Source organism: Pezoporus flaviventris, unplaced genomic scaffold (genome assembly GCF_033815535.1).
Source record: "Pezoporus flaviventris isolate CSIRO_AGI_PZ_B2104156 unplaced genomic scaffold, CSIRO_AGI_Pfla_v1 ptg000083l, whole genome shotgun sequence".
NCBI lineage: Eukaryota > Metazoa > Chordata > Aves > Psittaciformes > Psittacidae > Pezoporus > Pezoporus flaviventris.
The window spans coordinates 12,117,852-12,143,833 of NW_026892631.1; the positions used below are offsets into that span (position 1 = coordinate 12,117,852).

The 25,982-nt window shown below is 38.9% G+C and overlaps 1 protein-coding gene across 2 annotated transcripts in view; it reads right to left on the reverse strand.

Annotated features, from left to right (window-relative positions):
* Positions 1-995: 995 nt before the first annotated feature.
* BABAM2 (BRISC and BRCA1 A complex member 2) overlaps positions 996-25,982 on the reverse strand; it is a 161,563-nt gene continuing 136,576 nt past the window's right edge. For both annotated transcript variants that reach the window (XM_061475250.1, XM_061475251.1), the window contains 2 exons: positions 20,700-20,853; positions 996-1,877 (listed from right to left, as the gene is read on the reverse strand). In XM_061475250.1, coding sequence (XP_061331234.1) covers positions 1,814-1,877; positions 20,700-20,853 — 218 coding nt within the window. In that variant the 3' untranslated portion in view covers positions 996-1,813. The remainder of the gene's footprint in view (positions 1,878-20,699; positions 20,854-25,982) is intronic.

The following is a 25,982-nucleotide window of genomic DNA, read 5'->3' on the forward strand; positions in this document are numbered from 1 at the left end:
TGGGTTGCCCAGGGAAGTTGTGAAGGCTCCATCCCTGGTGGTGTTCAAGGCCAGGCTGGACAGAGCCTTGGGTGACATGGTTTGGTGTGAGGTGCCCCTGGCCATGGCAGGGGGGTTGGAACTGGATGATCTTAAGGTCCTTTCCAACCCTAATTATTCTATGATACTATGATTCTAAATCTTGGTTTGCATGCAAAAGCCTAATGCAATGCCTCCAATAGAGGAAATTGAGGCTTAGACCTTTGGAGCTGTTTATAACCCCCAGGCTTCTGATTTTGTTTGCAGCTTGATTTCCAGCCAGGAAATTTAGTATTAAACAGAAACTTTTGCCTATAAACTAGCTAAAAATACCTGTAGCTTCTAGAGGCAAATTATTTACATGATTCTTAATTGTTAAGCTTCGCTGCTCAAACCCCATCTGCATTTCCTAGGTGGATGTTAGCCTGGAAAGGACTAATTTTAATGGAAAATAATAAGTTTTAGAAAGGGTAGGAGAATACTGCCAATCAAGTAATTTGATGAGATTTCATCACATAAGCAGACAGTAGTGCTACAGTGGATAATTTCAAATTAAATGTTTTCCAGTGCCACTGTATCATCTGCATACTGTTCATTTAGTTCCTTCTATTTTAGCAGAAGTAACAGTGTTTTTTCCATGCACTGTTAATTTTATTCCATACTGGAAAGTACCCTGGTCTATTTACAAATTAATTTGGGAAGTGACATCGTGACAGTTTTAGCCCCAACTGGTGTGCCTGACACAAGCATGAAAGAAAGGATGAATAGGTGGGATTTTGTATTTGGCATTTCAGAACTAGGAGAGGTAATGTTTCCAGTTATATACACTTAAAATTATTTCTGAGAAGACATGTTGAACTTAAGCATTAAGCTAAATACTTGCAGCTCTACAGTATTTCATCTGTTATTCTCCAAGACATCATTCATTCCTTTGTTGAAAGTTTCCTTCTCAGCAGTATTTATCTTACTTGGAAAAATTACAGGTCTATGAAAGAGCTTTATTTTGTTACAGTGATTTATATAACTAGTTCTTTGCATACTGGTACTAAAGAAGTAGAACTTTTTCATAACGGCAAGGGGAGTTCATTAAAAAAAACCCACTGAAATTGTACAGCTGGAAATAAAAACAAAGCATAAAAGCACAACATTTCATATAACATGAGCTTTCAACTGAAATATTAAAAAAAAACCCCAAAACCTCCAATACCTTGCCATATTAATATCAGACCAACTTGAAAGGCACTGAGAATCGAAGAGTGCAACTCATATCCATACCTGTGAGAGTTAACCACAGCGAGACACAAACCTCCCAGGCAGAACATGGCACTGTACAGTCCATTAGGCATTCCTGGTACGTACGGCAGTTTTGTATTTTCTTAGGATAAACTGGAAATGGCAACTAAATATACAAACTACACTGTAATTCTGTGGGGGGAAACCTATCCAATTTACACCATCTGAAGACAACGAAACAAGGCATAACATATAGGACATTGTTGGCACAAGACTATGTTATCACATCAAAACACACCCTTTTCAATTTAATCCAGTAGATATATATAGGAATGGTGGTGGCAGAGGCAAAGGGCCAGGCCAAACATCAAATACGCAGTTTTAAGCATGTTAGTGAGGTCTTTTGTTTCAGAAACCTGACAGAACCTGAAGCAACCAAAACAATTTCAGAGGCAAGAAAGCACCCATCAAGACAGTCCAACCCGTTTCCAGGCGCTCTTCTTGTGGGCTGCGCGCACAGACTGAAGGATCCGTCCAGCATCATCTCTGTGCCCAAGGCTGCCTAAAGCTTCCCGTTAGCAAATGCTGCCTCCTGGAACTGAGGGACAAACGTTTTGAAATATGCCCTAGTAAAAAAAACAGAAAATGCATGGTTAGGAAAGGGTAAACTTAGAACTTAATGTGTGTGTGTACGCAGATAGGGTTTTAACAGAGAAGCATAATGTGACCATGCTCAGCGCAGTATTAGATCTCATAAATGAGTCGTGTTTTTCTTACAAGTGTTTACTACACAGTAGATCCCTACACACACTTCAGCTTTCTAGACCCAGCAGTACTTCTTTCCCCAGTGTCCTCCCCACCAACCAAATGGTCAACATCAGCAACTTGACATTGCCCATATTCTACCCAATGCAAAGCTCCAGAGATAAACTGTATTATGCACTGGAAAATAAACCTCTGAATGGCTGTAAAAATGAGAAACACAAGTGTGGCTATGCCACGATCTGCAGCGTTTTATAACTGGGACTTTCTAATGCAATTGATGTTCTGGGATAAAAAGTTGGGTTTTTTTTTCCCTCCCATGTTGAGGAAAGCTTCACATAGGGTACCAAAGGCCCAAAGACAGACAAGTCAAGGGAGCAGGAAAGTTGTGAAGTCAGAATACGTGCAGGAGATAAGCCGTTTATCTGTCTCCTTACAGAAACCTTGACGCAATGCAGAGTCACTGTTGATGGCAGTAGTTTACATAAGACTTAGTGAATAAATACTAACACTTTGGGTGAACTGTAATTCCTTTTCTTAGACTGAAAGTTAGAACATTATCCTCTAAATTAGGATGTGCTTTGTCTATTTTGTATCTTAGTCTATCTTCTTTACTAAGAATCAAGTGACTCATAAATCTGTAAAATGAGCTGATCCTAAGTATCCAAAATAGAGTGTGAACTGTACCTTCAAGTTTATTGCTCTGAAATACTCTACCATGTACTAAACATATTTTATGTGTCCCAATGATACTCTTTATTTGCAAGTTATATTAGAAGCTGCTTCATCATTCTGCCTTTGGTCTCTGCCTACTACTTTCTGCACCAAATTTTCACTTTCTCTCCTCCTTAAAAACAACCCAACGTTTTGTTTTGCGTTCACATTACTGGCCTTCATAAATTTATATATAAGGAGAACTGCCTCCTGTCCTCCCTAACAAAAGAACCTCTCCCCCCACCAAACCCAACAATCTAGAGTGGGAATAGCTGCAATTACGTTCATTACGTTCCTGATTGCTCTGCTGGTATACCTCTTGAAGCAAACACAGGCTGCTCCTCTTCGCAACCATGATACGTATTTCATAATTTGGGTAGAAGCTTGGCAATCACTGAACACCAACCATACCTCACAATTAAAAACGCTGTGAGATCACAAAAGAGAATGCTCCCCTCTGTTTGTGAAGTTGTGCCTGGCAAATTAATTAACACAGAGCTGCAGTCAGCTTTTGTACAGAAGCTGTAAACACACACAAGGTGCCATCCAAAGGTTAAAAGAGCAGTGGAAAGTAAAAGCATTTCTGCACTGAGGAGCTGAGTGCAGAAAAGGAGAAGGGCAACCAGCACACGCATTTTATAGCACACACAGATTTGTGCTGTGTGTTTACAGATTACACTTTGATTTATTGAACCAAAGTTCAGAAAGCAGCCCTCATAATCATGCCCACAAAAGTGATTGTTCAGCCTGGCACAAATGCATGCATAAACCAGCTAAGAAGGTATGCCATGCCTGTCATCTGGTCTTTACACTTGAATGATGTTACTGCATTTGTGTTTTTAGAGCACACCTTTGGAACTGCAGCCCCTGGTCGGCCCTATGTCATTTTGCTAGCTCAAGGCATGTCATTTGCACACTGTCAATGCCAGGATCTATCATCCTTTTATTTCTACTTGCATTATCTGTCTTAACATTTAACTACATTTCCTCTGCTTGCTTATTTTAAGTAGCTTCTTCCTTCCCCTTTGATAGTGTCTCTGCAGACTCTCTTCCATGCACATGCTTTCTTACCGACTCGATAAATGTTACTTAAGACTTCCCTCTTCCTAAACTGTAAAAATTCTCAATCATTAAATGGGATGTAAGCAGAAGTATTTTTCTACATTTATTTCTTTTCTGAAACACCTCCTTTGCAGCATTTCTGTGCTTTGTATTAAACCAAACTTACTGAATTATATTGCATTGACTTAGGCAAATTCCAGAACGAATGCTTCTGATACCACATACACCCTCCCACACTATCTTTATCTACATTTGCATCCTTTCTTTTCACTGATTCCTACAGTAGAGCTTGTATCCTTTGCTGCAAATCTAAATCCAACACCTCCCTATGTTCTATCAGATGTACTATTTTGAAGAGGACGTTATTTCCCTGGTAGTTCAGATGGACCTCTTGGCCATGCTCCATGCACTACAAAAATTCCATTAGGCCTTTATAATTTGTAAATGTCTACTTTTTTCTTTCCTACTTTAAAGTACAGGCTTAGGTTTGTCCTTATCATTTGCGGTCTTGTCCAGACTGAAGCAGATGTAATACCACATGTTTACCCAGGATATATAACTCCATTTCTGCCCCTCTCCCACACACCCGAGGTATCTGGGATTAAAGACATTTTGGAAAACACATTTGGGTAATCATGGTTCATCACACACAGGCTCACACAAAAAATGAATTAACTCTCCACACCCCAAACCAAAAAGTAATCTGCCAAAAGATCCAAAAGCACAATACACTTGATAGGACTCTATCAGCTACAGCACATTTAACAGACTGAAGAGGAATGATGGGGAAGTAAGAGAAGGGAGGTTAAAACTGCTTCAATATTAGTGGACACTGCAGACAGGGAGGGAATGGCAAGTGTTAGTGCAGAAAAGTAACAAGACTTTTTTGAGTACATATTAAAGAGTAGAACAGGCAGCAAAGACATTATGCACTATTAGAACTTGCTGGAATTATTAGTTTATTAAAATTACATGAAAGCCAAAGGAAGATTGCATTTTTACCAATTTATGTGCATTTCTGTGGAACCACTACTGAAAAGTGGTTCCTCTTTAGGAAAAGAAAGATGAGAATGAGCTACTTCAGTTTGGCTTCATCCGAGATGTTCTGGTTTGTAGAACTAAGTCGAAACAATCAGTTTGATATTAACCTCCTTATGTGTGGTCCAGCATTTCGGAGATAATGTATCTAGTCACACACAAAAAGGCCCTGGTGCATCACAAGAGACTGAAATATAAGTATAAACATAAGAGGTAATGTAGTCTCTTCAAAGGACCCAGTCTGTGAAGAAAGAATGACAGTATGAATCACTAGAATTTCTTGTCCCAGGAGGCACTGTGCTACTGCTAGCAGATGCATTACAGTGTCACATTAATAGCATTTTTTTTGCCATGTATTCAAGCAAAATTTCTTTCAGAACTTTTCATCTGAAATTTGGGACAAAACCATAGTTAAAATACTCAGATTTCCTGTGAAATGGAAATTCTGACATTTTTTTCTCCTCTGCAGAGATTACCGGTAAGGAGGAAAAGAACAAGCACCAGTTACTGGTCTGAGTAAGCGTCACCTATCAAACAACTGGCACTGAGGTCAAAGTGTACACATTTCCACACAGATAGGACCATGACATGGATATATTATGTCACAACAAATTACATAAGAGATGGCAAGAACCTTTTTCACATGGAACACTATCCTTTTTAGAAAGGTTTCAGATTAATAGAAACACTCACACTTCAGCATCCTGCACATACAGGCTCGGAGAAAAAGCAAACGTAAACATGAACTTTGGAGAAAGATTAACTTCTCAGACCCTATCACATAAACCTACTCACACAGATTTACACACCCTCAGTCACTTTGATGTGTGCTACACCACAAGAATTTACATAAACCCCTATTTTTTTTTAGGCAGCTTGCCACACGATCCTGTCAAGTATCTCTGAGATGCTTTGAAATTGTTATTGCTACATCCACTAGGTACACTTTTCAGCTCTAGAGAACTGCTACTAAAATCAGTAATTTGGATTATACTGAAGACACAGAAAGCTAACTTGACCTATGGTTTTTCTAGCCTGTGTCATAGGGCACAAGTCAGGTTTTAATCAATGCTTTTTTGCCTTTCTGGGAAACACGGAGTTCCTTCTTTCTCCTGCTTTACTCTACCAGGTTCATGGTGGGTCTGTGTCACAATGACCTTACACCAAGCTCAGAAGAACCACGTAAAATGCTCCTTCAAATACAGAAAAACTGGTTTGTACAAAGTCCACAGATACCCTTTTATAGGAGTGTTGAGCACAATGGCTCTGCATCCCTCTTGCAATGGTTCAGATCTTAAAGAGTGTTTAAAGAGTTGCTTTCTTTTCAGCTTAGAGTGGGTGCCAATCTTCATACTCATACAGCCACACGTCTAAACTCTTCCTTGAGTGCCTTACTGTAAGAATCTATTGTTTTTTGCCTATTTGTTTGTTCCCTCAAATGGTCATTTTCCAAGTTCAAGGTAGCAAGTTAAGGGGTTTCTATGGAAATTTTACTTCAGCACTCCAGAAAACAACACATTTTGCTGTAGTTAACTACTATATATACTTGATATCGTGCACTGAATTTCAGGTGCTACATTCAAGGACATCTGCTGAGAGTAAAGCACTTATCTCTCCTTCATCTTATTATCCAGTGGAAAGAACGTCTTGCTATTGCAAATGGTAAATATCTAAAAGAAGGCAGAATTGGATTACTCGTTGTTTACGTGTTTTCTAGTGATATAAAACACTGTGGTCCAAGGTCTCCAGAAGCCCATACATGTTTAAACCCTAGGGTGTGGGTTTGCAGTGCATAAACCATACTTGACTCAGAATCCACACACTTTTGTGAAATTTCATTCTAATTGTTTGGTTGGTTGGTTGTTTTTTTTTCCAGTATAAATTAGTGCTGGGTTTTTAAAATGTCATTGGTAGAAAAATCTGCATTGACCGTTTGATAACAACTTCTGCTTCAGATTCCTACGCTGAAAACCTGCAAAGGTTTTAAGTTATGTAGCTATGATCTCCCATCAAACACCACTTCACACGTATTTGTGGTGAACAGTTTTCTGCCATTGTTTTTGCTTGACTGGTGCTACAACCAAGTGTACTGTGGATTTGTAGTTACTGCTCATTGTGTCATAAAGTTAGAAGGGTTGTCTAGGTGTTCCTAGTTCTCTTAAAATTGTCACGTTGGAAACTCGGAGCAGAACATTCAAACTCCGCAAGGAAAAAAGCACACAGAATGCCATACCAGTGAGATTTCTGCTTTTTCTGTCTGGGACAAGGACATTCATCAAGGGGTGATGAATCATCTTCCTAAGTCATTCACAAAATAGATTCTCCTTAAAATCCTTGGTTCAATAGTGCCAAGTTTTTCAGCAGGCTGATCTCAAATCCATCCACGCTAGCCTTATTTGTACTCATGTTTTATGTGTTTCAACTCAAGATGTGGGAGTTTCAAGTGCCTTTTCCATCACAAGATGATTTAAGGAAGGGGATGAAGTAATCCTGATGGTCCACATCAAGTACAGACTTAGCTGTATAGCAACATGTCTACAGCACAGTGTATTCTGTCCCTGCATATTCCTTACTGGCAAATGAAAGCCCTTGATCCAAAATCATCTTTGCATAAAGACACTAGGGCTGTCATTACTTTCTGTCACCATATCAGGTGCACATACTGTGTTTCTTCTCATCAGAAGGCAAACTCAGGTTATTTTACTTGGATTTTTTCCTACTATTAGCTTTGAGAACAAGCATTATTCTTAAATACTACCCATTATTTCAATATTCTAATTCATTCTTGGAAAATATTTTAGCAGCTACCAGAAGTATGGTTTAATTCTGAAAATACTAGGCTCTAATTATAGAACCTTATTGTATTCAAAATCATTGTAGCTAATATATTTGATAAATACATCCCTTTTCTCCTACTGTAGACAAGGCATACAGGAAAACGTGGTGTTCTTTTCCTTAGCCTTTTTAAGCTAATACATCTGTCTTGGGCAAGCTCTCCTGTAGTTGCCAGGATCTCTGAGGAGTTCTGCATAACCTTTCCAAGTCTTCTGGAGCATGGTCTATAGCTAGGACACCCTCCTCCTCTGCAGTCCTCTGTTGTTTACATTGTCCACCACTGAGTTTGACTATCCTGGAAAGGCTATTATTTACCAGGACTGAGGTGAGAATTGAATCACACCTTTTTCAGCTGCATTAGGCGCAGCTGAGAGTCACTGTTGGGGCATTTACCCCAACTACTGTCCATTTCTCTTAGAGGAGTTGCAGCTCTAGGATTTCACTATGAGAATGGTGAGACACTGGAACAGATTGTCCAGAGAAACTGTGACTGCCCTATCCCTGGTAGTGTTCAAGGCCAGGCTGGACACGGCTTTGAGCAATGTGGCCTAATGGAAGGTGGCTCTGCCCATGGCAGGGGGGTTGGAACTTGATGAACACAAAGCATTCTATGATTTGCATCATTTGTACCCCATATTTCTTTCCTTTTGCACCCTAAAGGAACTGCTGCAAGGTGTCTTCATGTTTCTTCAATCCACAGAATCCTGACAGAAAAAAATCCAGTCCGAGATGACTGATCTTAATAAATTGGCTAGAATAGCAACGTTCTCCCCTCTTCCAATTAAATTAGGTGAAAACATGAACTAAGAAGGGCGTAGGTCAGAGTAAAGGACAGCCTGAGGCTTCTTGAGGTCTTTGACCTATTCCTCCCAGACTAGTATTATTATGCTGACATTGTGCAATAAAATCTTGTTATATAAATTATTTCAACAGCGCAGCCATAATAGAATTATAAAAGGGCTTTATCAACGCCACCCAATTAATCACTTTTTGAAGCACAAAGCTTTTCTGCGTGGAGCATACATACACATACGTACCGTGCCTTTGTACTTCTATGTTCCTGTTGCAACTTGTTTTGACTCAATGAAAATTTGTTTTGAAAATACTGTACACCTACAACAATCCTTTTTGGGTGCCAGACAAGAGAGTTTGTCCTCTCATGACTACACAGGCAGAGCCAGCTTCATGGAAGAGTTTGCTTCATGGAACCATGAATAATTCACCTCCTGTGTAGAAGATATTTACCACCTCTCCAAACTCTAGGATCTGCTGATTGTTTATAACAGAACATAATCACAGATACCAACCTTTCTTTTTTATGTAATTGTTTTCTTTCTAAATTCCATTTGTCAGGAGCTATTTAATTCAACATGATTAGTACTAATTAACCAAAGGATCTTAGATTAAAAAATTATTACATTAATTCCAATAGCAGGTACGTATTTAGGTCATATTCCATAAGAGTGCTCATTAGGTCCTTAACAGGTGGTTATACCTTCCTCCTGCATCTCCACGCCTTGCATTTAACAAGGGCTGAATACAAAAGTGTGGAAATCTACTGGAAGCCCATTCTTTTGACGGGCCTCAGTCCAACGTCCAAGGCATAGTTTTTCCCTTGTAAATTCAGACGCAAGGCATTTAAACCTCTTTGCTATTTTTACTATATATAATGCATTAAAAACATATTTCCACTGGGCAAACTATGTTGTCTATTTATCCACAGGCACTTCTACAGCATTCCTCAACAGTCTAAAGATACGTGAGCACTCAGGGCAGAGCAGAATAACCCAGTCTCCTGCTTTGGAATAAATACAGGGTAACAGGAGATTAATTCTACACTAGTTATTTTATGACACCTCTATTAGGAGAAAATGACTGCTAAATCAAATTCTAATCCTCTCCAGATCTAAGATATTATGATGACTGAAGTGACAAATAGTTCTCAGCACTCTAACTTTTGGTTGCATAGCTGGAATCAGGCAGGCCCACAACATGACTGGGTGCCAAGTGGCAAAGGCTCAGGAGAGTGAATGAAGATCAGAACTATTATGGCATGCGCTAGGCATTCAGGAGGCAGCAGCACTTCTAAACCACCGTTTGAATCCAAACATCACTAAAACTTATCCAAGCACAGCAGCAGAATGATAAAGGTACCTTCCAGGATTTCTTTATCGCTTCAAATATACATAATGATACTTGGCATGGACTCATGTTTCTAAACTAAGCTTCTTGATGGTATGTTCTCTGGGATGTGGTTTATAATTTCCTTACTAGGCAGCTTTATCTATAGCAAATATTTTGCTTTTATGTGAAACACAATGTCTACACAGTTCTTCATTTTATACATCTCCAAAACTGGCAATGCCAAGCAAACATCTGAAGTGTTTATACAACAGCAAGACAATAGTTCTTAAATTACTGCTACTGTAACTGGCTACACACACAAATGTACAAAGCAGTGCACGATGCCATTATGCTGCTAGCAATTTTTTATTCCAGGCGCCAAACAAATTCATCACAATCTCTCTTCCTCTTCTAATAGTTCTCTCTCTCTAATTCCTTTTGCTGTGATTTACCTGCAAGGAGCTTAGTAAACTTCCTATGCTCACTTCTACCTGCCAGTCTACCCAAGGCACTGACCGTGCAGCCAGGCTGATGGACAGACAGTAATCAAGCATCAAGTGAGCTGGAGGTCTGCAGTGGGCAGCCATTAAAACACAAGTTTGTAAGAAATATTATTGCCTTCAGCTCAGTTCATTGTATTACATGACAGAAAATTGTCTCCAGCGGTACAAGCAAAACAAAATGTGCTACCAAAACCATAACAGGAAATAGTGGTAGAACTACTGAAACTAAGTACACATCTGAAGTTAAAACATTAAAATCCACTCATGTCCAAAAGCTGTATTCTGTATTTTACTAACAATACCTCCTTCCTCCAGAAGCTGTTGGATTTATTACCATTTCTGATTCATGTCATGCAAAAAGGTACAAGAAATGGTTATATTTAGACATGTTTTTCATCGGTTTGCTGATTGCAGAAGTAACAGGTGGCTTTACTCAAATGAAGCGCACAGAAATAAAACTTAAATTTTCATTTGGTTATACATTTTTGTGTCTGTTCCAATGAAATATGATATCGATTGATTTTATAAATGAAGTCAAGAAGTCAACACAGCTCTGCTGTAAAAATTAAGATGATTTTGCTGCCCAACTTAGCATAAAGCAAAATGAATCTGAACAGTCTGTTCAAATCATGAAACACCATAAATATAACAACCTGACTAAAGGCAAAATGTAAAGGAAGGGAGTTCTTAGGGAACTGCTGTGGAGCCAGGACTGTAGGTCATTATGTAGGCTGGCAATTAATGCTTATTTTAAAGTAGCAGCATAAGCAGGGTCAACTTTGATTCCAAGAATATAAGAGCTCCCAAGTGCATAGGCCTTACGTTACATTACAGGCAAAAATTGCAGCCACTGGACATAACCAGTGCGTAGAGACCAAGGCCAGCAATTATGCAAGCGACCTTTCTGAATCATCTGGAAATCAAGATTCTGGGATTTATTCTCTCACAGGTTTCCAATGCAGATATTTGGGAATTGACAAAGGTGCACTGCACAGACACAGTGGCTCTATGCGTCCCAAGGCACACATAGCTAAACGAACCTCTCTTTTTGAAACAGTTTTATCAATGCCTTCTTCTTGCCAGTTCAAGAGATAAACCCTTCACTTCCTTTACCTTCTCCACAATGTACATAAATAGACTTGCTTTAGTCAGATGAAGGCCTGCGGTTTTAGATCATAGCAAATTTTGCTTCTGCTTTCTTAACATCCATTTTCCCCGCAGGGGATTACTCAGTGCTGGGGTACCGGGTGTCTGTGAAGGGGGCACTGGAATATCTCTATCACAGCACGGTCACTCCACTTCGTTACCAGTGGATCATGAGAACGAAATTCCAAGACCATCACGGAAAAAGTCAATCTTCATATAGCCTTTTAAAATACAGTGCTAATTCATAGGAAATTTCCAATCCTATGAGCTACAGTGTGACAAGCCTGCTCTATTTTTCCTATTTGCTGAAGTGCCATAGCCATATTTTTCCACTCCAGGTAAAGGTTAACTTTTTAAAGAGATACTGTTTATTCAAGACACTATTTCCTTCTATCTAGGCTACATAAATACATGCTGAACTCTATTGTTGGAGAGCAATTATCTAGCAAATTATTTAGTAGATTTGAAGGAGAGAGTCAATGCCAAGATGCAATTACAAATCTCTTTTGAGCATAAAAGGCCGGGTGAAGAATATGATGAAATAAGGAGGGGGGAAAAGCAGGGACCATGTAAGAAGTAGAGAAAAGAAGAAAAGACTGGGCAAAACCACATTCAGCAGTGAAGCTTGCAAAGAAAGACAAGTGTAGAGATTCAAGAAGAGAGGAGATCACAGAAGTAATAATGGAATTTGAATGATCTTTAAGAGATTACTGAATCCCCTAATTGTACTTTAGAGGCAGAAATGAAGGGTTACAGATGCACCCATAACGAGTCTGACAACCAGCATCCCTGAAAACAAAGTTTGCTTGCAGGTGAAAGCACTGATTTCATCATGCCATCCGCTTTTCTTTGCCAGATTGCTTATCAACAGGGGCCGAAGGCAACATACCAAAACATAAAAGAAACCTCCTTGGATATTCATTAGGAAAAACCAGTCAGAAGGAAAGGGATGAGATGCCACATACCTGTAATTACATCAAACATATTAAAGACGTTATTTCTCTTTACTCTTTAAAACATATATGTTTGCTATCAGAAATAAGAGGAAATTCTTAAAAAGTCAGACCTCTCCAAATGCAGAAAAAAGGCAGAAACAAACCTTGACACTTACAGGTAAAAGCAGAGAAAACGCAGATCAAAAATGAGTGAGGAACAAACTAGCTGTGGCCCTCCAAATAACTTGTCAAACTGTACAAAAGCCAGTCAAAAAGTACAAAGAATGCTCAGAAGAAATAAAGTCACAAGGAATAACTGAGAGGATTTTTGTATCCAAGTTCACTGTGGAGGCACTTGAAGCTTCTGTACCGGAGCCCTGCTTTATAAGGGATGTACCAAAAGATCTGATTCACACCGAAATGTCAGCCAAAAAGTTAACGAACAAACCAACAAAACACACACAAGCAAATCAGCAGGCCCATAGTACATTCACACCTGAGTTCTAGAGAAACTCAAGTGTGAGAAAGTTAAATTCTTCTATAGCTTGTAACCTCCTGCTCAGAACAGCTTGGTACCAGAGAAGTGTGATGTCAAGTTAAAAAAGTTCTGGGAGGATAGAGAGAACCGTGGACCAGTAAATCTCATGTCTGTACCTTCCAAATTGGTAGAGCCTGCTGTAAGAAAGCATACATGTATAAAAAGCCCAGCATTAGTGGACTCAAGTAAATATGATATATTGGATAGGAATCAAACTTCTGCTTCATAAATGTCTTATTTTCTTAACATACCAAAACCATGTGGACAAGAAAGATTCAAGTGACACACAGTGCTCAACTTTCCTACAGGCATTTGGGAAGCTTTTTCAAAGGCTTTTAAAAAACTGAATTACCACAGCAAGAGAAAAGACCCATAAGTGGACAAATAGCAGGTCAAGATAAGGAAAAAAAAGATAGGAATGCGTGATGAGTACTGTTAGGGTGAAGTCACCTGAGAACTGCACAGAAATGGGTGTTTTGACCTGTGCTGTTCAACATATTACTACATGACCTGCAAAAATGAGCACAAGAAGATGGCAAGGTTTGCTAATGCTAACAATTCAGTAACAGAAGGAAAATTGAGGCACAATTATGAGGAACTGCAGATGGTTCTGAACTGCACAGGGAGACTGGGAGATAAGATACCAGGTGAAAAGTCAATATTGACAAACATGAAAGGGAGATATGTGAGGAAAAAGACTTAATTTTACATACACAAAAAATGCAGGCTCTGAAAAACAGATAGTAAGGAGATCTTTGTGCTAAAATGTTGGTGTAACCTTCAGCCATATGTGGAAAACCAAACCGGATGTTATTAGAACTGGAATAAAGAACAAACCTGACAGTATCTGTTAAACTGTCCATATGATATATCCACCATATAAATGCACAGTGACTGTATCATGAGTAACATGCAGTTCCCAGTCTCAGAAAGAATATGGTAGAAATAGTAAAGGGATAAAGAAGTGGGACAAGGGCATTCATAAATAAAAATGGTTCTGCAGCAGGCCTGAGCAGAGCAGGAGGAAAGGTGATAGAAGAGATGTGAAGAGCTTCATAAAATCACAAAGGTTATGAAGGGGACCAGTGGATTAATTTGCTGCCTTTTCATACAAGAGCTAGAGGGTAACAACTGGAGCTAGCAGGAGGCAGGAATGCAAAAAGCCAACAAAGCTTGTTCTTCACATCACACATTTTCTGTGCAATCCCTTGCCACAGAACTTTGTGATGTTATGATGTGGGTTCAAAAAGCAATCAATCAGGAGGAAAGCTAGGTAGAGCTATTGAATAGAAACCAATAGAAACTGCACCAATTCTGGATATACACTTCCTTGAAGATGGTAGAACACGCCATGAAAATATGACTACATGCTCTGCCGCTCTCTTCCACTACTGGCTACTACCTATTAACAGAGCCATGACAGAGGGTTAAATGAGTGTTGAGTTTGACCTAGTTATGATCATTCTTTGTATTTAACAGAGCAATTACGAATATTACCCTAAAGACAAGACCATGAAGCCCCCCTACTATTTTTACTGGGCTGTTTATTTTGCAGTTGATCAAGCATCAGTATTTATCTGGGCTGTTAAACTTCAGCTCCTTCCAAAACCACGTATTTCTGTCTACTGTTTTCTCTCAAGCAAGGGAAGACGTTTTTTTTGCATCAGCTCCTAACTATAATTCCATGCTCTAATATAGATCTATCAGCTTTATAAATACATAATGGAGCTCTCTAATGAAGCCAAATCAGGCAGATTATCATAGTATTTCTGGATCACCACCTAACCATGGTTATCTAAGAACCACCTACATGAAATTCCAGCCTTTAATTCCTACAAAGCAGTTGTCTTCCAGCAAAGTGCTATTATATTACGCTTATACCAAGCCAAGTCTTCCAATCTCTTCAGTGCATTTCTCTTATCAATATATGAGAGAATTCTTTTTGCAGAAAGAATATTTACTATATATCGGAATGCACATATGTACAGTTCACACATATACATGATGTCTATATAAAAACACAGAAAAACTAGTTTCTTAACAGATTTATTTCTATGCACTTCCTATAGCAGTTATACTCCTCGTCTTTAAATAGCTGCTTTTCTTTTCCCACAGTCAAAGCTTTAATGAGAAGTGACCAGAAACAAATATCCAGGCCCTTCTGTCTTGGCTGAAATCCACGTAATGCATGACAGCACTGAAGATCCCTGGCAGGCACCTGTCAGAAACTAACATACCATAACTTAAGAGTCAGGCTTAATTATCCAAGGAGGCATTTAAAGAAAAATATGTGAAAAATATGACTCAAGCAGTGCAACCATCACGTGTATGGACTGCATTGTGTAGTGTATGCAGAGGAACAATGTAAAAATTAACTAATAGGGAAAATTCTAATGAAAAGCTGTATCTACTTTGCCTCTTACGTGTTACAATCAAAACAATTCTGTTATTAAGGTTTGGTGATAAATCAACTGCAGACCACGCTACCAGGACAAATGCAATCCTTGAGTATTTTAACTAAACATCACTTTTTTTCCTATTTGCCTTTCTACTTTTCACATAAAATTCTGGTCAGCTGACACGCCCACAGAAAATCAGTTTTGATTTAATAGTCTATAAAATAAATTAACTCCTTTGTAAGCTTCACACGGCTGGTCGCCACTTCTCTTCTTGTTACGGCTGTCACAGCGTATTGGCCCTTTTGTGTTCTGAGAAAGAGCCCACCAACTGCTTCAGGCAAGGAAATCACTTTTGTTCAGTTTCTGATATGCAACTATCGAAGACCAATGAGCTAAACAAGTGACCTAACTCAGCACCTCAGCCCTTAGTTTGTACCTATCCTGCTGCTCTTCCCCAAAACCATCCTCTGAGCCTTGCAAATGCCCTAACACACATGGCTATGGCAGGGTGCTGTTCCTGTGTCTCCTGCTCCTGTTCCTTACTCTACAATTTCTCCTCAATTTCTTTTGAAGCTTAAGGTAATGCACAACAGAGCCAAAGACAGTCAGGAGAAAAGCTCTGTGAGTGAGCATATGCAAATACAAACAAGTTAGTTTTTGGAAATCTACTCTTTAAAGATGCTTAATGTGCATGAAAATCACATAATACACGCAAATACAATTTGCTACTTTTATGTGTAAGCAGGAAAAATACTGAAATACAAACCAAATAATGACAAATGATTTATTACCCTAATTACACCTATCAAGGAGAGACGATTATAAAAAAGGTGCAATGTTTACATGTAAACTGTATAGCGAGATTCAAAGTAGTATAGATGGAAAACAAAGGCTTTACGGAAATAGAGAAACCTCTTACTTTAAGAGAATTTAAAATGTAGTAAAATGTGAAAGAGTTTTGACTTAATAAAAAATGTAGGAGTTGAAAAACTGGCTAATGTCAAAATAAAATTAAAAAATCACTAGGGCACTCAAAATTTACTGAATACAAGAGCAAGTGTTTGACATATTACAGCTGAGTTTGTCTTAACAACAACACAACAATTGTGTCCCACTCTTTTTTTCCCAAATATCCTTTTATTAGACCAAAAAAATGCATTTCCTTTCCTTGCCAGGGAACATAAGAGCTTAAAGCAACCACTTCAGCCAAATAGCAACTAGCATCTTCACACGATAGCCATCTTCCAATTTGATGATACTCAAGGAACAGGTATTGATGAGGCTGAAAACGCTACAGCACCAGCCTGACACTTCCTAATCATAGCATGCTTATGCTGACCACAAACCATAGCTGCAGCCACGCTGGTGATATACACGTAGCTCCACAAGATGTGTCTGCACATAATCTTAAGACCTTATGGCAGAACAACAGCCAATATACAGTTGAGCACTAAGAGCCCTTTTAAGCTTTCACTCTTGCAGAGCCCTGAGGGATATGTAAAATGAACATCCAGCAAACACCAGTGAGTGGCCAGGGACAACACTTACCCAGAAAACAGCTTTATCAGCCCCCTTGAAAGAAAGAATATGAACCCTCAGAACAACTTTTTATTGTGATCCTGCTATTTTTAATGAAGAGCAGGAGGATTTATGTAGGATAAAAGAGTAAACTGAGTCTTAACTTGCCCGGAGTATAACCCAAGTCTACAGAGCAGCACTGGGTCAGACAGAAATTGGGCATCTAAGAACTGAATTGAATTTGTATAAACAAACAAGCTTTATTTACTGTATTCCTTCATAAAATCCCAGGCTTGGAGTCTGCATGTTCATTAAAGAATCCATTTATGTACCCTTGAATGCTTATTTAAGCAAAAACAAGAGAGCTTTCCCATGGAAACCACACAGAGATGTTTTACTTCACACGTACACCACAAACAAGGCTGCTAACTTTCCATAATTTACTGTATTTTCTTAGGCTTGCTATTGTACTTTAGGACCATATCTTTTGGAGAAGCTGCTGACACAGGATGCCACAGATATATAAATAAATTACCTAAGACAGGCAAAGCTTGAGATGCTAACTGAGAGGAAACAGAATCTCAGCAGCTTGTAAGAAAATGGTAATGTCTTTGGCTTCCCTGCTCCTGGCTGGAGGAACAGGTTAAAATTTTGCATTTAGCTGAGAAACGAGCAATCTGGAGGCATTTGGAATCACACTGTTTAATCAGGCCTTGATTTGTCCCTTAGAATTAAATCAAGCCAGAGGGCAATCCCTGGGCTAAGACAATAGCAAGCTTCAGTTACCAGATGCTATCTCTCAGTGAGGAATCTAAGTCATTGGGCCTCAAAGGAGCCAGGTGATTTTAAAAGCTGCTGGAAAAGGACACAGAGAAAGAGAAACTCGATTTCATGGACTTTATCAGACAAGCATAAATTGGTCCAATCTTTCCATCAAGAACATGAGCAGTTTTTCCCTGCGAATGAAGAAGTTCCTCCTAAACTGATACTCTGATTTGAGAACTTGCCTCTTAAATCGAGGTCTAAGTGTGAATGCATACAATCTACTTATATATATATATGCATTTTAGGGGGGGTAATTTTGCTCCTCCTTACAGTTACTACTGATTGTCTCAAGGCTACAGCAAAGGGTGAAGTCCCAGCTTCAAAAGAGATGCCTACCTCTGCTGGGGGCCACAAAGATAAGCAAGGATACCAAGATTTTCAAGTTTAGCCCTGAGTTGAAGGCATTAAATAGGCTCACCTGGTTGGGAAAAAAAACCAACAACCCTGGGAGAAGGCTGGGCACAGAGTCAAAGTCCCTTTGGCATGAACTTATGACAGCTCTGCCTATGAATAAGCAGACTGCGTCGAGCTGCTGAAAACAGACGCAGGGCTTGCCAAAATTGAGGACAAGGAAATTGCTGACTGGTGTAATTTCAAAGCTGGTGGTGCTTCTATACCTATGAGCAATGTGGTATACATTCTTCATTCAATATACGACTGAAGAGCTAGTGAACCCACTTGGTGCAAAAGCAAGTAAAAGCCATCCTTGAAGGTGTCTTAAGCTACATTGAGGAAGATGCAGACTGATCCATCAAGTGTCTCAGAACAAGGGCAGAGAATGTGGTCAGATACCAGAATGTCAAGTGGGAGACGCTGTGGCCTAGAACAGTAGGGCCAGAAAGATAAACAGAGCTGTTTTGTCTCAAAGGATGCCAAGTACTTGGGGGACCATTTGGCTAAGGAAAAAGACTACATAAAAGCAAAACCTAATGGACAGTATTTAGAAACACAAACAAGCTGTCTCTGATTTGCCAGGGTTAAATTTCCTTCAGCTGAGCAGAATTACATTGCTTCTGGAGGCTAAATCATGTATCCTCCTTTTCTGTTTTTATTTGGGATGTTTTGACGTGGTGCTTGAAGTAATACATTTAATTAGAATACTTCCGTATATATGTTCCCGTATCCTTGTCTATATATATTCCTATATTCTTGGTCCATAATGTGGCTATGGTAAAAACAGAGTGAAAAATTATTTGGATGTGTTGAAACACACTATTCTAAGAAGCCCTAGCAAATATTTTAGGCACTGTTTACATAAGGTGCTCAATTGTGTTAAAGATCCATCTTAAAATATGCTCACACGTATTGTAACATCATACTTTTCTTGATACAGATTTATTTATGGTACCTGCTGAGGAATCACTACTTGTTCCTGCAAGCAAAGCGCTTTTAACTAGAGCGGCTTCTCTGTCTCTGCAGCTCAATGATAGTTATTTCAGACACTGCAGCATACTTTCTTCCCCCGCTTCTCATCATCTTTCTCATATTACGTATCCAGTGTAAAACTTAAATGCGAAGGCTCAAAGAGAGGAGTGAATAACCTCACAAAACGCACATGTGATAGTAAGTGTACATACTTAGTGCTTTTTAAAGGAACTGTTACAATACTTCTGAATTTCAAGTGCAGGGCAGAGAAGTCCACTTATAGACACCCACTCAGAAATGAACGCACTTAGCAGACAGCACATAGGTACTTGTAAGCCTCCAGCTGCGGAAGAAGTGCATTTTGTAGTACAGTTATAAAACAAGCCACAGCAATGCTTCCATTTTTTTTTTCTTAACAAAATACTCCCAATATTCTGCTAGAGAAAAGAAATGAGTCCACAAAATTCAAATCACATTTGATCAAAAAATGGCTCTCCTCGACAGTATGGCAGCAAAACCAAATACAAGGGAAAAAACTCTATTACAATGGATCAAAATCCAAAAATCAAATGTTACTTGATGTTCTCCATAAAATTTAAATATATAAAATCTGCAAATGCTTCAGTCAATTGTTGTTCCCTTCCATCATTTCCAAATTACAGTCTCTGTCCATGCCATTCATTTGATTTACTCAGCTTGAACAATTTTCATTTGACTCTTATTTACGCATCCTTGCTAATTTAATTTAATCTTCTGATTGTCATTCAGAACACTCATCCCAATATGCCTTGTTATTTATGCAGTTTGATGCCTTTACATGCTGAATGATAACCAGCCTGTTTAAATCTCTTGCTGCTCTAACATTTTTACACTTTGGAAAATTGAAATATTGCAGCAAGGCTGTTGCCCATATTGCTCCACTCAGGTAAAATCTTACCTAGTATATGAAAGGGGCACCACTCCCCGTGGCAGCTTGCCCTTGCAATAGAGCCACTCTGGGGAGGCTGTACTGTCATCTTTAACTAACGGAGATGCTCAGACTGAAGTAGTGTCTCCCCAGCCTGAAGTAAGGGCTTGCAGAAAAACTGACGAGGAAGGAGTCAGAGATTCTCTGTTTCTAGCCAACAGAAAAAGCAGCAAAGAAAATGACAGTCACACCTTCAGATAACTTTCTCATGTTCTAATAGGACTGCCTCCTATGCCAGATGAGTGGTTTGCTCTACCTCCTCCTGTTCTTCTCCGCCTTTTTATTACAGCCTAATTCCATACCTTTCAGGTTTTTCTCCCTTGCTCTCTCCATCTCACATGCTTCCCTTCAGGGTCGCCCCAACACCCACACAAAACCATGCAGTTATCTTGACTGACTGCTACCATGCAGATTACTCCTGCTGGGGGCTACCTTGTTTGCTTACCCTGGAAGCTCTTTGGAACAGCGACTGTCACCACTCTGTGCCTATACAATGCCTATCAGAAAGAGTCTTCTTTTGATCAGTCCTCTGGCACTAATGTAACATGCATGATTAATAAAGTATGTCTATACTCATCAGATAGAGAACTATCAGTGAACAAAAACAAGTTCAGCTTTTGTAATGCTGGAAATGTACAGTTAAATCCACTAAACTTCTACTGGCAGAAAAACATGCAACACATGGAATCCTTAGTAGGAAACAGCAATCAGACTTACTTTGCTCTCTTGGCCATTTCATTACCATCCCAGCGGGGGCTGTAAGGGTAATTCTTCTGGGCCTGGGAATACAGCTGGCCACTGTTAGTGAAGTGGTAGACGGACTGAAATGTTAGGGTTGGTTGATCTCGAGGAAAGTATAGGGGAAGGTCAACTGAAATACAAAAAGGAAAAGAAAAAAATAGTCATAAAAATTCACCACTTCATTTTGTTTTCCTCTTTTTTTTTTTTTAATTGGGAATATAGAATTCCTTTCTATTGATTTAAATGAGAGAAAAGGATTGATAATTAAAATACACTTCTGTATTTCTTATAAGTAATGTTTCCAACACATCACTTTGTTCTATCAAAATGCTTCTGTAAAGTACGTAATTAAATAACGTTTAGCTAGAGTATCTCTATGTTAATCATAATGTTTACACCATGATTATTTTGTTATCAAAAAATATAACACAGTTATTTTCCTTTACAGTGAAATTCTCCCTTTTTGAAAATTCACAAAATACTTTCTGTTTGTGCTTTCCATTCAAGAAAGAGATTCCACTTCATCTGCTTTAGCCTATTCATTTTGGTGCCCCCATGGACATCATCATTCTCATTTTACAGCTATCTGAGACCTAAAGCGGTTACATGATTTGATAAAGGATGTAGAAACATTCAGTCACATGAGTTGGAAAAGATCTCCACATGCTGTCATCTGCTAGACAAAAAAACCCAACCCACAAAGCCAAAAGCACACTGCAAAGTCACTAATACCCAAAATACCTCGCTAAAAATAAAAATCAGAACCTCTTAGTTCCCTTTGCTTATCACTGTCTCATGATCAGCCAGGTCTGGCAGAACAATAGTCTGAAACAGTTAATAATATAGTCAGAAACTGTTTCTTAATCTTTTAATTGATAGATTTATAATTCAGATTTGCTTGCTCTAATTTTACTTCAGATTCAGAAATCTGCAGTTAAACTGATTCCTGACAACATACTCGAATTATTTACATTAAATGGCTAATCTAACCCCAAAATCAACAAAAATGTGCATTTCTTTAAAGGTGTAGACTTCACTTTTTGTTATCTTTCAAATCCCGGTTCTTTAATTCTGCACGATGAAAGAGCACTGCTACGGAATAGTATCTCCCTGTAAATCTTACATAAATTCCTATTGGTGTAGCGATGAGTCAAATCAATTAATAGGACTATAATTAATTCATATTAGCCTGGGTTCTTGGTATTCTCTCTGTCACTTCACAGTCCTTTTTCAAGAGAAGGAAAGACTCCTGAACAGGTTGTAACAGTTGAAGTAGGAATCAAAGCAGGTGGCAAAATCAGCACAAACAGAATTTGAAGTGAAAGGAACATTACAGGACTAAGACCATCCTCAGGCACAAGAGGATCTCCCCTCCAGTACACTTGGTAATGTGCTGTATTTTTCACTTTTAAATGCTTCATGGAGCAGAGATTCCAGCACTTCCTCTGAAATCTCTGCTCACAGACTGAGCCATTGGTGTAAGATACGTTTTATTTTTCCAAATACCATGCTGTCATCCTGTTAGTTTCCTAACTTTTTAGTGTCTTCTAATCACACCTGAAATACTTGGATGCACATCAGACACACCACAGCTCCCTTGCTCCTAAATTACCCTCCAAGCTCTATGAGTAAAACCATTTGTAGCCACGAAGGACACAAAACTGAGTGTCTTTGAACACTGAGACTCAGCTGTAGTCTCAAAATACAACAAATCACTGTGGACAACAGTGTTTGCTCAGTTCATGACCCAGTCTGAGCTACACGTGCTAACTCCTGGAGTTCTGGTGACTCAGCTCACACAGCAGCTTCCAGCAGATACTTAAGCGGTAACGACATGGGCAGAGTTCTGCTAATTTGAGGGCAGATCACTGCTGTAGCAAAGGTTAGATTCAAAGATTGCTCTGTCAAATTCCTCTTTATAACATGATTATTAAATGACAGCCATGAAAAACATTGGTGCATCAAGGCCATTTATCAGCAAGTTCTCTCCTCCCCTCGCAGATGTTTTGTGCATGCTGCAGCCTGTGAAGGACTTCACCAAGGAAAAGAGTATGAAGCAAGAAAACAGGCTCTCCATTTTAATGTTATAAATATACTTCTGCTCTGAGTGCTTAAATTCTGCTCCTCTAGAGCATCTTTTGCCTTAAGTACCAACTCCTTAACAGCAAACTACTCTGCATACTTGTGGATTCTGTCACTGTGTGAAAGGAATAACAAACCTTAGCAAGACACTTGAGTAATAGTTTAGTCTTTACACTTCACATTTTACTTGCGAATTCCTAAGTTCCATTAGCTTTCCTTTGAAAACCTCTGTATACATAACAGGTGCGAGAGGTAGCGGTTTTCTTCCTGTTACCTAAAGCTACAGGTTTGCGCTTAGGAGAAAGTATCTAGCACTAGAAACACTGCTTAAATGGATAATCAAGACATTGCTTTCACTACAGAGATGCTTCCATTTGTTACAAGAAGCCTTTCTTTCATAAAGATATTCTTCCAACAAAGGTACCACCAAAATAGAAAACATTTTCTTCTTCTATTAACCAAACCCTGTCTGGGAATTTTCAGGAATAACTTACAATAGAAACTGTTAAATCAGATAATCAAACGGGATTTATAATTGTGCATCCCACATCTGGATAACAGCAGTATCGTCCCAAACTGCCCCACTCCCATTTTTCTAACCCAAGTGTTTCCTTAATGCAAGGTGTGAGATGAGTCCAGACCAAGTAAAAAAACCTGTCCCTAATTCTGGAACACAACCACACCTAAAAGACCAGTAAACAGGAAACAGCCTTGAGTTGTAAAGTGTTATACATATCTCAAGGTAGCCAGCTATTATTTCAGCAGTAGGAAGGGAAGGCAAGAACTCACTTCCGTCACAGTGGGTGCCCATCCATTGACACTGTGAGGGCACAGAATGCCTGTATTTGGGGTGCAACATTTTACTGTATACGATAAATAAACAAATACCAGTAGTAGTGAACACCAGCAAGGTGATAAAAGGTCACATCCTGCTCACAGTCATGCAGGTTGATAATGTTTCTTTTTACTTGGTAGTATAGGCAATCTGACTCTCAACATTAGTATCAAATCAGATCTCCCTTCATGCAATGGATAAGGTGGCAAAGGAAGCGTTATCATAATTACATCCCAGACAACATTTACACTTTGTCATGAAAAATGTATCACAGTTAAAACCAATGCACTGCTTTTGTAAATCAGCACCTGAACGAGGCAAACTATAAGAGCCTGCTTTGGTTTGGCATGCTAGTTACCTAAGAACTAAAAAAAAATGTGTTCATGTTGAATAAAAGTACTATTTCCAAATAACAGCTGACTCATAAAGTACCCTGGTGGTATGTCTGCAGAAAATAAGCAGATGAGTCATGTCTGTAAATTCCTGAAAGTACCAATAGACCCCTTGCTTAGTCATCTTTTGCTTGGATGCTGGGTTCACGAGCTCTGTAAACTATAATGAGGTATCTAGCTTTTAGTAGGACTCTCTCTCTTCTTTTTCCTCTCTTTAAAACAGTGCAAATTATCTCCCTAAAAATAACTTCATCTACGTAAGTGAGTCACTGCAACTCGCAGGCTTATACAAGTCATGCAGTTAAGAAGTAATATTTGGTTATGAAGGTAAAAATCTTGCTGTCAAGCTCAGATTTAAAATGAAAGTTATGTCAGAGGAAGTCCCATTTACCCCTTCTCTCACAGAAATAGAAACATTTCCTTTGGAAAATTTAAACAATTAGCTCATGCAGGAAAGTAAAGGTTTCCAATTTAGTTCCATGCCCAAAGTAGTTTAATCCTGATGATTTCTTACTTTGGCTTTTCTAAGCATCACACTGTTAACATAAGAGGAGCTTAAAGAAGCAGACTGGAGGAAGAAGCCAGTACCATAGTAAAATACTGCTTTCTCTTGTGTTACAATTTACAGATCATTTTTTAAAAGTCAAGTTTTAGAAAGCCATAATGTGGGGAAAATCACATCTTTATGAAAGCTCTACATGAGCAGAACTCAGAGGGCTGCTTTGGGTAATTAAGCATTGAGTAAATTCTTTGGTGATTGAACCCTAATTTTCCCACACAATTCATAAGAAAGCAAAAGAAAAAGGACTTGCTTGTTGAGAATGAGTCATGTTGTAAAGAAACTTAATTACAGTTTATAAATAGTTGAAGTTGCTCTCTTTTTGAAACGTAAGAAACTACTGAGAAGTAACACATAAATTTGCTTCTCTTGACTTAGCATTTAATGCATACATATATTCAAAACACAGTTATCTTAAAGCCAAAATCCTGATTCATTAATAACTAAAAATCTGTGCAATGAATCAGTAAGGTTTAATTGTTCATTTTCTTAAAGAACAACCATCTGAGATCTGGAACAGGTTACATGGTTGTTAAGCTTATGTCAACAACCACAGAGTTGATTTTGACAGTCTTATTAACTTCAAAACAATATCTTTAGCATCTAGTTTTATAGCTTTTTAAAGAGGGTATGAAATGTGGAAGGGATAAAAGCGAAAACATGCAAAAGCATACACCAGTGCAGCCACAGGGTTTCTGAAGCTAAAAATGCTCAGAAGAAAAAGACAGGGTTACCACAGCGCTCCCCTCCCTGCCTTTAAGTACTGGAGAGAAGAGAAGGGAAAACAAACCCATGGCTGAAATGCATGCTGACCATACAAACATTTCAATGTACTTAGATGGTAATACTGAGAAAATTTTCCATATACTGTTCCCCTGTTCTACAGAAAAGGTTTATTTATCCTTTGGATGGCACTGGGTAAATCTAGATATTTGTTTTCACAGAAGTCAACATTTACTCACTGACTGTTACGCACCATTTTAATGCTTGGATGATACTATACGGGTTATCTTATTAACCTCCTGGATGCTTGAATCTGCTGCAGTTTACTGCACCTATCATTTCTTATGCCCTTATAAACACTAGCCGATCTGGCTATTTTACTGGCGAGACTCCTACTTCTACAAGTTTTCATGGCCTGCATAACCTTAATTCAATCTCTGCTTGCTTTACGGAGCAGCCTTCAAACACAAGGTAACACACTCAGTATTCTTTCCAGTTCTGTGCCTAGGCTGGACAGAGGTGGCCAAATGAGTCACTGTTCTGGTTTGCCCCACCAGACAGACTCTACTCCTCTGCGTTTATTTAATGCACAACACCAAAGCCTTGCTCTGGTTAAATATGTGTTCATTTCTTCATGAGCTTTGCAATGAGATGATTCTAATAATCAT